The 18,359-nt window shown below is 36.2% G+C and overlaps 3 protein-coding genes across 3 annotated transcripts; 1 reads left to right on the top strand and 2 right to left on the bottom strand.

Moving 5' to 3' along the window:
* Positions 1-185: 185 nt before the first annotated feature.
* On the bottom strand, positions 186-944 carry LOC148270514 (uncharacterized). Its single transcript, XM_088208148.1, has one exon. The coding sequence runs from the start codon at positions 942-944 to the stop codon at positions 354-356; it is 591 nt and encodes a 196-aa protein (XP_088064274.1). The 3' UTR covers positions 186-353.
* EMB1968 (ATPase family associated with various cellular activities (AAA)) lies at positions 186-7,579 on the bottom strand. The gene is made up of 12 exons (XM_088208146.1): positions 7,411-7,579; positions 7,193-7,271; positions 6,987-7,066; positions 5,410-5,532; positions 5,217-5,286; positions 5,055-5,128; positions 4,502-4,622; positions 4,358-4,420; positions 3,284-3,343; positions 2,605-2,730; positions 2,435-2,518; positions 186-2,083 (listed from the first exon to the last, which is right to left on the bottom strand). Exons 1-12 carry the CDS (start codon positions 7,452-7,454, stop codon positions 1,979-1,981), a joined length of 1,029 nt encoding a protein of 342 aa, XP_088064272.1. The 5' UTR covers positions 7,455-7,579; the 3' UTR covers positions 186-1,978.
* Positions 7,580-12,650: 5,071 nt separating this feature from the next.
* On the top strand, positions 12,651-16,771 carry CYCA1;2 (CYCLIN A1;2). Its single transcript, XM_022040649.2, has 11 exons — positions 12,651-13,132; positions 13,628-14,027; positions 14,209-14,345; positions 14,455-14,547; positions 14,697-14,830; positions 14,927-15,002; positions 15,110-15,186; positions 15,288-15,321; positions 15,620-15,769; positions 15,898-16,032; positions 16,391-16,771. The coding sequence occupies exons 1-11, from the start codon at positions 12,935-12,937 to the stop codon at positions 16,460-16,462; spliced, it is 1,506 nt and encodes a 501-aa protein (XP_021896341.2). The 5' UTR covers positions 12,651-12,934; the 3' UTR covers positions 16,463-16,771.
* The last annotated feature ends 1,588 nt before the right edge of the window (positions 16,772-18,359 follow it).

The following is an 18,359-nucleotide window of genomic DNA, read 5'->3' on the forward strand; positions in this document are numbered from 1 at the left end:
AAATTGCTCTGGTTATCAATTATGGGGATTTATTCAAAAAGATGGAAGGGAAAGAGACTGAAATTTGAAGTATTTTTGCGGCAATAATGAATAGTTGAATACCCATAACCGTAAAGGACAGTGATGCATCGCCTATATATGTATGCATACACCCACTGCACCCATGTTTTGAAATAAGAAGATGATGGGCACGGACAAATGACAGTCGTCTTCAACATATCATCAAAAAGTTTGAAACTTTCACGATAAATTTACATCAACACACAAATGATACTTCTTGGTTATTAAACTCTAAACATCATCTATTCCAACCATTAGAAACACGCCTCTCTCTACATCACAAGTGGGTTCCCCTAGAACAGTCCGAACCCGGCCCATTCTGGGTCACCCACGATTCGGGGCGACGATTGGCGTGACGACGACAATGACGATTTCGGCGAGTCCCGGAACGATGAAAACGATCTCCGGGTCGACAGCGACCATCGGGAAATTGTATCAAGGTCCGAGAAGCAGTCGGGTTCCGACACCAGTCCCGTCTTTCGGATCCTGTCCCTGGTTTCTTTTCGCTTAATCATTGGTGAAGGGAAGCAGCCAGGGGAAACGCATTCTTGTCGAACTCGAGCGGGTTGATCATCAACTCTCCAGCGGTCGGAACGAATACGCGGGGCGGATCGGAAAGAACGGGTCCGTGGGTCGGGTGGGGAGATGTAGTACCCGGGTGGTGGAGGTTTGAGTTTAACCTTGTGCGGTGGAGCTGGTAAGGCGAGTTGGTGGTTAATGAAAGGTGAGGAAGGTCGTTGCAGCTGAGGCGGTGGCTGCTTGGGCCTCTCTGGTTGTTGCTTTCGTAGTTTTTGTTGCTGGATCTTGGGAACGCCGGGTCGGATCTCCCATTTGAAGGGAACAGCACCAGGTCTCTTGAAAGAGTCATCTCCTGCCAGTGCCATTTTAACTCCACAAACCAAACAAAAACAAAGACCCACCTGAAAATCTTGAAGTAGTATTTTAGAGAAACATGTTGTATGTATCTACACTTGGGGTTGGTGCTTATATAGGATAAAGAGGATTGAAGAGAAGGGAGGGAAGAGGTGGATTTATCAGCGAGATTAGAGGCATGAAGTGGGGTTTGTGGGCCAAGTAGAGGGATTTTCGTATTTGACTTGGTTTTATAAATGCCAAACTTTCTAGTTGGGAGAAAGTGAGACAAGTAACATGAAACTTGTTGAAAATTCAAAGATTTTGGAGCCCATAAAGATCATTAAGATGATAAACCCTGGAGAAACAGAGAGTAATTTCTTCTAACAAGCCAAAAAAGGCCCCCTAATCAGGAGTTATCTTCTTTGTTTTTCTTTTCTGGATCTAATTCTATGAAGAAATTTCCATCATTGATTTGTCAAAACGAACTATTTTCTCATGCCTCAGGAATGTTTGGCTACACTGACTAAAATATCCCAAGAAAATAAACAGAGGAAATTCTCTTACGGACAAGATCATAATGCATTCAAACATGGCCATGATGGTGTATGTGACAAGACTGTTGTAACGATAGGATGACTGTTTATCCCACGCTAGCTTCATGATGCCTTCACCACTTACAGTCCTCTATGTTAATCATCACTCTTTCACCATCTACCTACCTTAACATTGACACTTTCAAAATTACTTCCACAATACTTCACTAAATACCTTTTCATTCTCTCTCTTACAGTGGAGTGTATGTACACATTCTTGCCGCTGAAAATATTTTACTGAACTTCTTGTTCTCGGTCCTCTGACCTACAACTGTTCTAAACAAGTAAGCAGCAAAATTGCCTTCACATTTCTATCAAGATGAGCTACATCCCACAAGTAAGACCACGCGGTAAAAAGTTATCCGAAGCACATGTTACAAACTAGATAAAATATTTTTCAAGAGATTTATCCTACTAATTTTCGCAATGTTTAATGCGTATTGACATTCTGTTAAGGATTTCCGATTAATCTAATTCTCATATGAGGACTCTTGAGGCATATTGCAAAGGGCACGTATTGCATTGCTGGCAACATCCAACAGCTGCAGGTACTCATCTGCACCATCTACAAGACACTGCACCCAGAAGTAAATGCAATGTCAGCACTTTGTTTACATAATTTTTTGGCATTTAACTTTAAAACAAAAAAAAAAAAAGACTTTAAAAAATATCAGCTTCCTAAGGTTAAAGTTGAAGCCTCATGCCAAATCAATGGCATTTCTCGATTACATTGTCTCTAGGGCAAATAGTGGAAACAAAACATGATATCTATATGCCATATTATGTATTCATTTTCCTCAACCTCTAAGTTAAAATGTATCTATAACAATTAATCCATTTCAATTTTTAGTTTCGACGAATAGAAAACCAATACTGAAAACTTAATGTACTCTCTGGCACAATTGGAACAGAGAAGGGGTGTTGACCTTATCTGCTTCAGCCAAACTCTTGCAAATTCTAGCCTTCTGTTCATCTGATATATCATCAGCCTCAACAACCACCTCAAATAGCTGAAAGAAACTGTGTTAGAAGTAACGCATCTAGTAGTAAACTAAGCAATAATAATTAAATATGGGCACAGAAAGAAAAAGAGAACCTGAGAAAGCATCTGGGAGACTGGATATCCTTCTGCAATAATATTACTGACTTCCTTGTTAGCCAAATCAAAATTACCACTTTTGCATGCTGCAAAAAGTTCATCCACAACACCCTGGGGGATGACCTGATAAGAAAGAATGTAGGAATCAGGACATGATGGAGAGCTGTAGTCTCACAATAGAATTAGAAAGATGATCAAAATCAGAGGGAACATCAGTTTTGTAGTTGATTTTAAGGACTATGAACAGTGCAAATAGCTTCCTACTTTGGCTATAACCCGAAGCACCCGAAAAACATATCCATATACAATTTTGAAAATCCTGTGTTTCTAGTTTCCACTTTCTTTTAATAAAACCCAACATCCAGTCTCAGACTCTCAATTTTCCTATATGTTCATAGCCAGTGCTTGCTTATACATTAAACTCTCAAAATTTCCTATATATCCATAGCCAGTGCTTATACATTCAAGAACTAAGACTCTGTTGATGTCAGCCCCCAGAATTGTCGATCGTGACTTTAACTGCTGGACAGACTAAAGATTAATGGTACAAACATCAACTTATAACCAGCCAAAATTAATTTACAATGCTAAGCATTGAAGGGAAATATATCTCGAGAAATTCCCAGTAATTGTAAATTGACTGAAACCCACGAAATCTTTGAAGTGTATTGCTTACCCCAGACACACTAATTAGATCCTTGTAAGAAATTGTTGATCCAAATAAGCGCGCTGCTCCCTGCAATATTTGTAACAAAGATTCAGCATAACCATACACAAGCTACATTACCGATCAGAAAGAAATGCAACAGCAGCAGATCAACATTTTATATACAAGATGAAAATGTAATTTTAATAAGGACGAGAAAATCACAAGACAGATTTAGAATTTCATCTGTATCTGTTTTCAACTAAAAGATTCCTTTTTATTTTTTTGGATAACAAAAGTTCTCAACTAAAAGATTCTTTTTTAGTTTTTTGGATGAAAAAACTTCTCAACCAAAAGATAAGAATGTATTTTGAGTATTTGCAGAAATGTCCAGCAAACCATTGACCAAATCCTCTTTGAAGAAGAAAAAGCAGAAAAAAATTGGAAGAATATTCACACAGACTTGCTCGCATTCAATCACTAAGAGAGTGTGTTTGCCTTGGCTTATCTGTTCAAAATGAGCTTATTAGCATTGGAAAAACATTTTTATTTTTGTTATGTGTTCGGTAAATCACAAAAGAACTTATAACCTAAGCTCTTATGTCATGTTTTTAGAAAACTGTTAGAGCATAACTTCTATTTTAGAAAGCCTATAAGCTCTCTATGTCCAAGCAAAAGACTACAATAATCCTTAACAATTTTAAAAGTTCTATCTTTTATGTCATCTGTTCTATTCTTCTCTTTAAGGGTGCTCCTATGTAATCTACTCCATGTCCTTAATTCGAAGAGAAGTTAACAGATCAACTGAAATGACTTCAAATAGCACTATAACAATTAAATGATTCCCAGTGATGGGCAGGAGCTCATTCACAAAGCAGGAAATAGAAAAGAGAGAAGGTCTTAAGGTATAGCCATGCAAGAATTTCCAAGTCATTGTAAACAGGAAGAATAGGAGACCCTGATGTAATTACAAATAAGATTCGTTAAAACCTACACAGAATCTATTGCAATACAGCAAAGATAATTTTTTTTTTTTTTAAATAAAAAGTGATACAACAAAGATAAATAACAAGACCAATTGTGATAAAATAAACAACCTCCTACCTGCAAGTATGTAATTGCCCGACGAAGATCACCTTGTGATATAGAACTTAAAGTTGAAAGAGCCTTCAAACAAAAATCAACTATTTCATAAGTCATTTTGGCAAAATTTATTTCTAAGATAAGTGCTATGGCATAACTCCACACCTCTGTGTCAAGATAGAGACCTTCTTCTTTACAAATGTACAATATACGACTGCTCAATATTTCTTCAGAAAGTGGCTTGAACCTGAATTTCGCACATCTTGAAGCCAGTGGCTCTATGATCCTATGGAAAACAGAACAAACTTGTCACAGAACATCAACTTCACAATTATCATATGGTGCTGCCTGCAATGCAGTAATATGTATCAGCAGAAGTGAGCTTTTAGGGGCTGATAAAAAGATAGGCCACTTGACAGTTTAGGTGTCACCTTAAAATGCTTTTTCTTTTTCAAGAATTTTACTCAGTATGCTTTCACCAGAGCAGCTATTCTCCTTAACAAGATTTACCACCTCTTCTCCCCTCCTCCTCCCCTCCCCCCCCCCCCCCCCTCAAAACCCCACCCCACCCCAAAACAAGGCACTTTTTTTCACAAGATACAACAGAACTTCAAAATATTCAACCAATAAAATTGAAGTACCCAAATTGTAAAATAAAAAAACTATGCAGAGAATTATTATGAAGTGGAAAAAGAAGGAAGAAACCAAAGGGTCATACCTGCTAATGTAATTGCATATGAAAAAGAATCTTGTGACCTTGGAGTAAGTTTCCATTGTTCGTCTCAAGGCATTCTGGAAATTCAATAAATGGTAACAGATATCAGATATATCATGTTCTGACTGAACCATAAAACAACAGGAAAAAGAGAACGACAAATACCTGAGCATCTTCAGTCATTGAATCTGCCTCATCCAGGATAATGATCTTATAGGGCGGACAAGGGTATCCCCTGATGTATCAGATAATATTACTGAATATTCATCATGGACGGCATAAATATTCTAAAAAGGAGAAAGAAGAAAATGATGAACATAAATAGGAATTGAAGTAATGAGATTGCCGGCATGCATACCCATGACGTTGACCAGAACTTACAGCTACAGCAGCAAAATCTTTGATCTTCGTTCGAACAACATTGATCCCTCGGTCATCACTTGCATTGAGCTCCAGCACCCTAGACTTGTAAAGTTCAGGTCTGCAGAAGAACTCTTCATTCAACTTACATAACTATAATAATCTGGATAAACTTTGGAATAAGAAACAGTTTTCAGAAAGTGTTGAACTAAGGTATATGTAAAACTTCAAGTTGGCTCACACAGTTTGAGCAAAAGAGGAAAAAGAAAAAAAGACCACCCTGCTGTACTTGTGACCAATTAGCATGGCATGGGCACCGAGGACATGAATATCAAAGTTTTGCTTCAGAATAAATCAGTCAGAGCCCAATATTGAAACCACTTCCACGTAAACAGTCTCTAGAATTTTGCCCTGGCTTGATGGATATTCTGGCATAAATTTGGGTGAAAATATTTTTAAATTTTTTTCTGTAATCTTCAGAAAAATAATTGAAGTTCCTGCAAGTTATTCCTTTTTAGAGAACAAATTTCTCCTCAAAAGAAATAGCCGCAGAATTAGTTGGGCCACAACACATAATTCTCTCCGACTAATATCATAAGATTTCTTTAACTTATTCCTCTCATCTTCTGGATGCAATTGTGAGTCAGTAACCAGATAGATCACTAAAGTACTTTTTCTAATATTAAACTTCATCAAAAGCCTAGTAATCAGTCTAGTGCTACGTTCTAAGCAAGGTGCATAAAAAACTGATTTAGATTTGCAAGAATGAGTTATATTTTCTCATAATAACTACCATTTCCTCTCTTCTATGCTTCCAGATCGAATAGTCTGAAATTTTAACTACACATACATCCATTACAGCAAAATTGTTTATAGCACCATTTCTACAAGTTTGACATAGACCTTTTCTTTCTTTTTTCATTAATGCCTTAAAAGTTAAAACTTTCCAACCTGACCAGACAGATTTTCTCAATTTTGTCTCGTCAGTATGAATGCACTCTAACCAACATCGTCATCCCTTTGATTTCATATCTTTCATTTTTTTTACACCTTGTACCAATAATTCCTACCTGTAAGTGACTATGTATACACGGAGTTAACAATCAACCATCACAAATAAATCACAACCCAGTTCCAGCATCTACCATATGCTGTCCTTCTGCAGAAGCCCAGATAACAAATACACCCTGTTTAAAGGAAAGGCAAAACCAAACCTAAATTCAAGGGTCAATAACTGGCATGCCTATATTTAATGAATACTCCTATCATTTTCTTCTTCAAACACTCTGGCTGGATTATAACGTACATTAGTCTTCTTGGATATGCCGAAAAATTACACGGAAGTAACTACAATACAAAGTTCCATTTAGTTCTTTAATACCACCCAACAACTTAAAAAGTTAAAAAAAAAAAAAGTTTGTAACAAAAGAAAGAAAGAAAACACGAATGCAGAAATCAAGCAGCCTAGTTCCTGAAAAAAAGTAATCAAACAACCCACAAAAGGAAAGAAAAAACAAAAGGATATACCATAAAACACAAAAAGGAAAACCAGAACGATGAGATAAAAAAGAGTACCCATATAGCTGATGAGCGATTGCAAGTGCAGTGGTGGTCTTCCCGGTGCCTGGGGGACCATAAAAGAGCATGTGCGGGCACTAAGCAGAAGAAAAAGAAACAATTAGGGTTTCGTTTTTTTCCATATAAAAGGATGCTTGTCTACGTTATGAAATCGACATGATAAATTTTCCAAAATGATTACATTTTGCTGGTGAAACACTCACATTAGCGGTTTCAAGAGTGTTGGTCAAAACTCGGACCACCTCGTCCTGGTGAGCAACATCTTTGACTTGCTTGGGTCGACTGGTAATTGCAAAATAGAATGCGAAATAACAAATATGCTAAATTCTCTAAATTGCAATACGGAATCAAGAAAAAAATTGAATAAATAAATAAGAGAACACTGGAGAGTGAATGAGCGAGAGAGAGTTTTTTTTTTTACTATTTTTCGACCCATGGCTGTGAGCTCTGCAACACTGGCGCCATCTTTCTCTGTCTGAAAGAATGTTCGGAGTCGTGGAGATTATCAGGCTTCTTTTTTCCCGCCTCTCCAAGGGAGAAAGAGACCCAAGAAGGAGTCCAACAAACCCAATTTGATAGACCGGAGTTATGGTCTGCGACTCACAACAGGCCAAGCCGAGAGAAACGTTCTCATTCTTTTATTTAAAGTATTTAAATTTTAATTATAAAATAATTAAAATTATAAATATTTTATATTATTTTGTACACATATTATCAATTTTGAGAGTATATAAGATGTGAATTATATGTTATGTTGGTTAGTTTAATTGTTGATATTTATATTTAGTATAGTGAATTTATTAAATAAATTTTTATTAAAATAATTATTATTAACGACTGTTTTTAAAAGATTAATCATAATCAGTTTAATAATTAACAGTTAATTATTCTGTAATAAATGATTTAATTGTAATTTGCTAGTTAATTAATTTCATTTATTGTGTATATATAAATAATAATATATTATTAACAAACAAAATTTAATTACTAACTATTCAACTGAATATGATTAATCTCTAATTATAAATTACTAACAATAGTTACTATGATAATTTTAATTCTATATATATTTTTTTTACATTGAAGGGTCTTTCTTATAAATTTAATATAAATATTATATTTATTTACAATTGATTATGGTAAAAAATTTATTATATAGTTTTTACGGTTTTATGTGTGAACTTCTCAATCATGTGCAAACAATATTTGTAAATTTAACTTTAGTCTGTTGAAAAATATACATATATTATATGTGGTAAATATATATATATATATATATATATATAATTTGGCAAATTCAAATTAACTAGTTTAAACTTGTCTTTTATTTTTAATCAAAATCAAACCAGGTGCAAATTGTTGTTTTCATTTAGCATTTTGGGATAGGTGCACGGTTCGGGTTTGACAACCCTATTGATTCTAATACATGATATATCTTATAATATATTTTAATACATAATATTTATATCTAAAATATGTTGTTATATTTAATATATTATAGTTTAATATACATAATATTGATGGTTATAATATACGTGCAAGTTGGATTTATAAAACTTATGAAAAATTTAAATTCGAAATTCACGAAACCCACAAAAAGTATGAATAATTGAATCGTATATACAAATCTAGTACATGTTATGTAACGGCCCCGGAAATTTAAAATGAAATGTATATTAAAAATATCAAATGCGGAAGCGAAGTCAAAATTTGATTAACATCCCTTACACTAAAACCAAAAACGTACTCAAAATATAAAAGATCAAACTAACTAAAAGAGAAATTCGAAAGTAAGAGCTATGAATGTAACTATGGAGTCTTTAGACGTCTCCTTCGTCGTCTTCTTGCGGAACAGGCTCGGGAACAATGTCTTCCGATATTAAATGATTAAATAAGGAATGAGCTACACTAGCCTAATAAGGACATCACGATATCTCACCGTCACGGAGGTAAAGGTGGGTAGAAAACACAAAAAGATCAATGGAGCATAATTTACAAAAACTCATTTATCAGTAATAAAACCTTTACCATTCACTTACATCGGTGGAATTCATAAAACAATGTACGAAAGCAATAGCATTATCATCATTATGAAATCATGTAAACTATGCAACATAATACTTATCACGTTTTTGCAATTCAATCTTTACACAATCACCTTTATTCATTCACCAGCCTACTAGTATCTATGGGGATCCATAGGGTCCCGCTACCCGTTACCCTTAATACTTGAATCAGATTCCAGGGCCGTCCCCATACCCCGTCCGGTATGGGCGCCAAAACTATAAACCTCAATACCCCGTCCGGTATGAGGGTGAAACGGGCCGTCTCTATACCCCGTCCGGTATGGGCACCAAAACTCATAAGATCTCCATACCCTGTCCGGTATGAGAGACCACAATCCCGGTAGGGTCCCTTATGGACCCGGTCCGTCCACCATCTCCCAGGATATCTAGTCAGGCTGACCACATTATACAATTATCAATCTATACAATCTTTCATTCTTCTTTTCCTCAATCAGCATCATCAATTCACATTTAAACAAGCAAACAGTAATTTATGCCAAACAGACAACATACAGCATCGGTATCTCAGTCATTCAACTCATAATCAGTAAAACAGTAAAATATGTACACGAAACTATAAAATGAAAACATCAAACCTCATACTGCATTTAAAACTGTAAAACATGCCAAATCACAGTTAACCAACAAACACACTAGACTCGGGCTCCATTAGCGACCTTAAGCAATTTCACACATTCGATGATTCAAGAAATACCGTTTTATCATTATTGAACTTTAACACCGTAATAGAAAATAGGGTGAGGGGTCCTTACTCGTTTCGGGGTCCGAACACGGCTTCACAGTGCGCCTACAGGCTGTCCCTAATTTTCCTTGAAATTTTTCCGGGAAACTGAAACGCACTACTGGTACCTGCACGTGTTCCAAAAAATCCCAAATTAGGCCCAGGGCCCCTTTCGGCCAATATCGCATTTCCGGCACGGCGGCTCCGCCGTGCTCCGGCGACGGCGGTTCGCCTCGGGTTGGCCGTTTTCGGCCACACTCGCATTGGTTCATGCGATAAAACAACCCTACGGCCCTCGGGGGGCCGAAAATCTACAGAAAACCGAAGCTTACCGGCGGCGGTGCTATCGGGTGCGGCGGCTCTCCGGTGAAGTTCGTGTTTTAGTGATTCGGCTCCGACCAACCTGTAGAGAAAAGAATGGTGATCACGGTGATATAAAAATTGCATTAAACGGAGGCCGGGAAGGGCCTCATCGGAGGCAAAACCCGAGGAGGGGCGCGGCGGCGCCGCTTGCTTTCGGCCGTATTTTCTGGCCATTTGGGCGGGATTTTGACTCCGATTTGGCCACTGGAGAAATCAGCGTGGAAAAACGAGTCGGGGATATGAAATTTACCTCGATCGGCGGTCGGAAATCCCTCCGGTGCGGCGGCGGGTGGCGGCGGCCGGCTTCTGGTTCGTCTTCTCCGGCGAGGGCAGGCGGCTAGGGTTTGGGGTCTGGTGTGGGGGTCTTATTTATACCCTTTGGCCTTTTGATCTCAGCCGTCCATTTTGATTTAATCTGGGCCGTCTGTTTTTGATTAAATCTAGGTCGTCCGTGTGATTAAATCTGGGCTGTCCGTGCGCGCGATTGATCTGAGCCGTCCGATCGCGCGCACGTGGATCGCCAACGTGGCCCAGTCCCCGGTCGACGTGGTTTTGCCACGTGGCAGGTCCTGGTTGGCCAGGACTGCTGACTGGGTCTGCTGACGTGGCGCACACGTTTTTTTTTTTTTCTTCAATTTCCCAGGCGCTACACGTTATTACCATAGTGAATCATACCAAAAATATTGTAATTAATTTATTATTTTTTGTAATATTTATTTTTATTTATATAAAAATAACACGACAGTTTTGTGTTATATAATATGCTTTTAGTCATGATATAATATTTTTTAAAAATAAAAGATTATTATGTGTTAAAATAACCGTTGATATTAAAATTATTCAAAAAATATAAAAAATAATAAATAAAAAAATGTATATATTGTAAAATAACTGTAGATATTAAAATAAAATAATATATTAAAAATATATTTAATTTAAATAAATATTTATATAATGATATTATATATATTCACAAATTTATATAGATGTGTGTTAGTTCAAATTAGTGGGAGTTAAATAAATTTAAATTAAGTACAAAATTGAAAAGTCATATTAGTTTACAAAAATATTAAAATGATTAATTAATTAAAATCAAATTGAAATTATTTCTTCCAAACTAAACTAATACTTTCCAAATCGGTGAAAGTCAAACAAATTTAAATTGTGAAAATTTCACAAATCATATCGGCTCAGAAAATTAATTAGTTAATTAATTAATTAATTAAAATCAGTATTAAATTCGTTTGAAATGGTGATCAAATACTTCCAAAACTACGTGTCATTTCTCTCACGGACCAACAATTAATGCTGCTTCTCTCCTTCAATTTAAGTTCAAACTTGGCTCTTTATATTTCAATATTTAATATATCTATTTATTTTTTTAAAAAAACATTTGTATTAATGTTTCGATGTTATTTTTATTATTATTTTTTTAAAAAATATAACAAGATAAATTATTTTAAATATAAAAAATTAAAAAATTCTGCATAATCTTTACAATATGATGAACTACAATATTACAGTTCTTACAGACATAACCCACAAAAATATTCGAGCGGGTTAGCCAAGAGAGCCTTACAATTCTCGATAATGTGCCCATATTCATATATGTCTACCGCTGCAGATGACAATATTTTTTACATCAAGAAAACATTCAACTCGACAAAACTCAGATTTGAAAAGTGCATTCAAGTTAAAAGATGTTATTTATATGATAATCGGTGTATGTAAATAAATATATAAATTAATTTAAAAAAATTATAATTTTAAAATGACTAATTAGAAACTCTTTTTAAATCCTTAATTTAAATAAATAACTACGACACTGTGTAAGTTGAATTTTGATGTTCATATTTATTAGTTAATTGATGTGTAAGCTTTTTTTCTGATGACTTTGGTACAATTAATAATGTAATTAATTAATTATTTTAAGGTAAAATAATATATTGCACGGTTTTGGGTATAAAATTCAAATTATTCCTTTTACAGCCTTTAATTAATTAATTAATATTTTTCCGAAAAAACTTAATTAATTAATTAATTTATAACATTACAAAATACCTACTTTCTAATTTCTATGACTGACAGGATATTCCTTTTTTTTTTTTTTTTGGATATGTTGCTTACGACGTCGCTAAAGTAAAGACAGGCTCAGTGACCGTTTGAAATTCGAATTCAAAAAATGAACTCCAATTTTATTCTGACATGCCTGTGACTTTTTAACCAAACCCGCCACTCGTATCCCCCCCTCCAAACCGCTTTTGTCACAGGCAGTACGCAATTATATACTCCTGACGTGGCTTTTATTAATTGGTTTTCTCGGTTCTGTTATGTACCCAACCAAGCGAGTTATACGAATTGTGGGCCCCACATCCCGCTCCTAACGATTACCGAGTCGAATCAACGGTCACGATCAATCCAGAATTCAAATCACCCCGTTGCCCGCCTCAAAACTATCATTAAACAATTATTATATACCACAAAATCAGTTGTTCTTCTCCCTCCCTCCATCTCTCTTCTCTCTCTCACACTCTATGTGGCTTATACAGAAAAGAAACCTCATTCAATTCAAGAATCAAAAATCAAAAATCAAAATCCAACAAATTTCCCGAAGATAATCCCTATTGTCTCCTTCTCTCTCTCTATATATCTCGACACGATTTTCTTTTTCTTGATTTCTGCTGACTTTCCTTTCTTTTTGAATATTGAATCAAGAAAGGAAGTTAATTAGGGCAGAGAGAGGGGTTTTGAGAGGTGAGTTTGATCAAACGAAAATGTCGACTCAAAATCGGCGTTCGTCGTTTTCGTCCTCCACTACTTCGTCGTTGGCGAAGCGGCATGCTTCATCTTCGGAGAATAATGGCAAGGCAAATGCTGTCGCCCCGCCGCATTTGGCCAAGAAACGAGCGCCTCTCAGTAACATCACCAACCAAAAGAATGCGTCAAGAAACTATGTTCCACCCTCTACTTCGGTGAGTATTTTTATATTTTCCGTTGTTCTTCCTCACCTCAGTTTCGTTGATGAGAAAACTTGGAGGCTTAGTTTCTTTGTTTGTCCCCTGAAATTTCTTTTCATTTTCTTTCAAGGGTTTATATAACTTATTTGGCTTGTGCATGTGGACCTTTTTCTGTTAGTTTCTCTTTTCCGTTCTTGCATTCACCATGACTAATTTCTTGGTAACTCGTATGTTTCCTGCCAAATGCATTTTGGTAAAGCATTCATAGTTAGAAGATCTGGTATTTAATGGCTAACAATAGTGTCGAGATGGATTTATGTGCATGTGACTGAACTTCATGATCAGTGAATTCCAAGAAACCTAAAATGTATATTTGTTGGTACATGTCACTGAGGTGATGCATGTCCTGGTTATGAATGACACCAATGTTCTTCATTACGCGTAATCTCGAGTTTGTTTCAGAGCATACACTTACATTCACGTGTTTGATACTGGTTTTCATCTTTGAAGGTACCATGTTCAAACAAAATTGCTAAGGTGAAGAAGGCACCGTCTTCTTGCACTGTTCACAATAATACAGGGGTCTTTGGGGGTGTTTTACCTGCAGCATTAAACGTTAAACCAAGTACGGTTGTCCCTGGTAAATCAGATGGAAGTAAGGTCACATCTCTACCAACAAGCTACGAAGTTGCCCCTACTATCTCCACCCTTTCAGCTCCATGTAGCATGGACTTTTCTCCAAGTGAATCAGATGGAGTTTCGGTTTCTATGGATGAGTCAATGTCTACTTGTGATTCTTTCAAGAGCCCGCAAGTAGAATACATAGACAACAATGACGTTCCAGCGGTTGATTCTATCGACAGAAAGACGTTCAGTAATCTTCATATTTCAGAGAATGCAGAAACAGCAGGTATGCGCTTTCAGTTATACATTCAGTTTTCCATGTCGTATGGTTGTGTTCTTCAATTTTGTCCTTTTTTTGCTGTTTATAATCAAGAAACCATTTGTGTGCTGTTTTGATTTATTGGTCATTGCCTGTCACTTCATTTTTACAGCAATGTCCTCTTCTAATTTATTTTGTACTGCTTCAGGGAATATCTGCAGCAGAGATATACTTAATGAGATGGAAGTGGATGATAAAATCATTGATGTTGATAACAATTTCATGGATCCGCAACTTTGTGCAACCTTTGCTTGCGACATTTACAAGCACTTGCGTGCCTCAGAGGTCTTCATTATTTAAAATGTTCAAGTGAATACCTTCTATGTTCACAAAGTTTGTTGCTTATTACTTCCATTTTCTGTTCATGATTCCGTTCTACTACTATTGATTTTAGGCAAAGAAAAGGCCTTCCACAGACTTCATGGAGAAAATTCAGAGTGATGTAAACTCCAGCATGCGTGCGATACTAATTGACTGGCTTGTGGAGGTAATTCCTTTTTCTGTTTTGTCTCCCATGTTTTGATCCTTTAAACTAGAAGTGGGCAGACATATAGTCATCATCTTTCTATAGCTTGAAAATTGGGTCTTTGTTCTCCCCCCGTTGTTGAAGACCGATAACATCTTTCAATTGCGCAGGTGGCTGAAGAGTATAGGCTTGTACCCGATACGTTATATTTGACTGTCAACTATATAGATCGGTATCTCTCAGGGAATGTTATGAGTAGACAGCGGCTACAGTTGCTTGGTGTCGCTTGCATGATGATCGCCGCGTAAGAAAAGAACCATTTTTCCCATTTGTCTTCGTTTTTCCTTTCGCATGACATGTTGCTTTATTGGATTCTAACAACAAATACTTGAAATGCCAGAAAATATGAGGAAATCTGTGCACCCCAGGTCGAAGAGTTCTGTTACATAACTGATAACACATACTTCAAGGAGGAGGTTTGTACTTCAGTCTCCCCTCCCCTGAATGCTGGCTTTTCCACATCATTTCTTGCATTGTTGCTTCTGCGCAATGGTCAGCATTAATGTAGTGTTGTTTCCTGCAGGTTCTGGAGATGGAATCTTCTGTTTTGAACTACTTGAAGTTTGAAATGACGGCACCAACAGCTAAGTGTTTTCTAAGGTAATGGTTCGCTTATCATCTGATTGTTGACCGTACCACTTTTTATTTCTAATATATTCTGCTCTCTGAATAACTTATAACTCTTTTGAAATGACTTCCAGGCGATTTGTTCGAGCTGCTCAAGGGATCAATGAGGTATTTTTATGGAACTTGCTTGTTCTCAATATCTAGGCCCCCCCATTTTCTCTCGATATCCAAAAGTACAAAGTAAAATGATTCTCTTTAGATGATTTTACTCTTAGGTACTCTGATCCAAATAAAGTATTTCACATGGATTTTAAAATCGTCATTTGATGGGGAATTAAATAACAAAGCTACTGTAATGATCAAGTCCACCAATTTATAGTCCTCTATCGATATCCCTCTATAATAAGCTATCATGGTAGTTGGGTAAAGCGTTCTTTGTTCGTATCTTACCTGCACCATTTTCTAGGTTCTGTCGATGCAATTGGAATGCCTGGCCAACTACCTTGCTGAATTATCCATCCTTGAATACAATATGCTTCGTTATGCTCCATCACTCGTTGCTGCTTCTGCAATCTTTTTGGCGAAGTACATACTAAACCCGTCAAAGAGACCATGGGTAAGTGAAAAACTAAATAGGAGGCAACTTTTCCACGTTTAATGATCCCATTATATTTCCACTTATTGTTTATATAAAAATTTACAAGCGTCGCTGAACATGGTTTGATCTGCACTTGTTCCATACAGAATTCTACCTTACAGCATTACACACTCTACAAGCCTTCTGATCTCTGCGAATGTGTTAAGGATCTTCATCGACTAAGTTGTAGCAGCCATACTTCAACGTTACCAGCAATCAGGGAAAAATACAGTCAACATAAAGTAAGCATAAAATCTTGCATTCTATATCTGTCTTCCTCAAACCGCGCACACACCTGATATGAACACAGCAACCACTAGAGAATCTCAATTCAGTTTGTGTTGGCATAAATACAAAGGACAAGCTCAATTAGGATTTTTGACAATGATGCTTAAATCAACATAGAAGTAAGCATTAATTAATTCTTGCAACTACTAGAGAACCTCAATTCAGTTTGTGTTGGGATAAATACCAAGGACAAGCTCATGAATTCTTGCATATCTCTCTCAAATGCACACATCAGATGTAGTTGAAAAATACAAGACTTTATGATGTTTGCTTGACTGAAATGCAAATTGAAAATGGTAATTTTGGTTGCAGTACAAATTTGTGGCAAAGAAGTACTGCCCTCCCGCAATACCACAAGAGTTCTTCAACAACCAAAGCACCTAGATATTGAGGTAACTGTTCCAATACTTTGTTGGAATAAAGTTTGAAGCGGAACTCTCCTGCAATATATAGCGGTCTGCCTCTAATTGGGGTTCTCATGGCACACAGTTCAGAGCAACTTCATTGTATCATTCTCTGTCTGATTCTCCTTTTTTTCATTATTGATGAGGTGTCATGGATTCATGAATATCAACTGGTATGGCAGCGGAAATGAGAAAAAAAAATGTAATAATTCATGAGCTTTTTGGGTTAGTTTTTTTCCTGGTTAAATATGTATGTATCACAAATCAATTAGAATGCTATTATTTTTCATCCTTGTTTGAATTTTTCATTGAAAAATTGGGTTAATTTCAACTTTAAAACATAGAAACAAAAATAATATAAATATGACCAATGTTTCAATGAAAATAATTTTCTAAATATTTTCTACAAGTAACTAGAGCTGATAGTTAAAAGAGAACAAATAGCTATTTTAAAGAGAACAAATAGTTAAATTGTGTCACACCCACAAATTTTTTATTTTAATTAAATAATTAATAAATATATTTTTTTATTCATTTAATTTAATTTATTATATTATATTTTATTTTATTTAGAATAAAAAATAAAATAAAATTAATGAATGATTAAATTAAAAATAATTGTAAGGAAAAGAAGGGTCAGCAGTCCTGATCAATCAGGATGCTGACGTAGGGGGCCACGCGGGCGATCTGTATGCCCGCAATCGAACAGTTGAGGTCCGTTCTTGCACGCACAGACGGCCTGGATGCGCTCCCTACCAAACGCGATGGACGGCTTAGATTTACTCCCTATTTAATCGCGATCGGACGGTTCAGATCAAACGCGATGGACGGGAAAGATTAAAAGCGGACGGATATAAATAACTCCCATCTGCACCAGACCCTAACCCTAGCCGCTAGACACCCTCGAATATTTCTATTTTGCACGAAATTCAATTTTAAGCTCATGTATGGCTAAATTGGAGTAAAAAGACTGACCAATTTGGCCGGAAAACACCAGTGAAACCCAGCGGTACTGCCGCGAAGAATTTCACAAAACGCCTATGATGAGACCCTTCCCGATTTCCGTTCCGCATAATTTTTCTACCGTTGTAATTATTGTTTTCTTGTCTACAGGTTGACCGAAGCAAAACACCAAACCGCAACGTGAGTCGGAGGAGCCACCGTACCAAAGAGCCCCGCCGCTGGTGAATTTCGATTTTTCGTATTTTTTCGGCCAACCGAGACCCTTTAACATGTTTTCTCGCAGGGATCGATGTAAAATTAATTGAATTCGGTCGAAAACGACCGACCTAAGGTGGAGCCGCCGTACCGGAATTTCCAAATTGACCGAGTGGGCTCTGAAACTGATTTTGGGTTTATTTGGAATATTTGTAGGTATTATTAGCGCGTTTTGATTTTCGAAGAAAAATTCAGGAAACTTAAGGATCCCCTATAAGCGCAGTAAACAACTTAGCTTTTCGGGCGTCAAAATCAAGTAAGAATCCCTCACCCTATTCTCTATTATAAAAATGAAGTTTAATCACCATATTCTCTATTATAGAAATGAAGTTTAAATAAATAATAATATGGTAGTTTGTGCGATTTTAGAAAACATGCATAATTAATTACGGGTTGTTTATGGAGGCGGAACTGAAAATTATTTGTTGCTGTTGTTGATTGTTTTTACAGTTTACCTGCATGATGATATCTTATTTATTCATTTTATGGCTTTGAACGCATGTATGATTTTTTTACATGTTTATTGCTGAATTGGAAAAAATGAAGTTTAAACGATAATGAAATTGTGTGGTTAAATGATTAGATGAAATGACAGCCTTATTGGATATTTTGAGAGATTGTGGATGGATCGGGTACATAGAGAACTCTACCGTGAACAT

Source organism: Carica papaya, chromosome 1, assembly GCF_054855325.1.
Source record: "Carica papaya isolate Zhongbai chromosome 1, ASM5485532v1, whole genome shotgun sequence".
Taxonomy (NCBI): Eukaryota; Viridiplantae; Streptophyta; class Magnoliopsida; order Brassicales; family Caricaceae; genus Carica; species Carica papaya.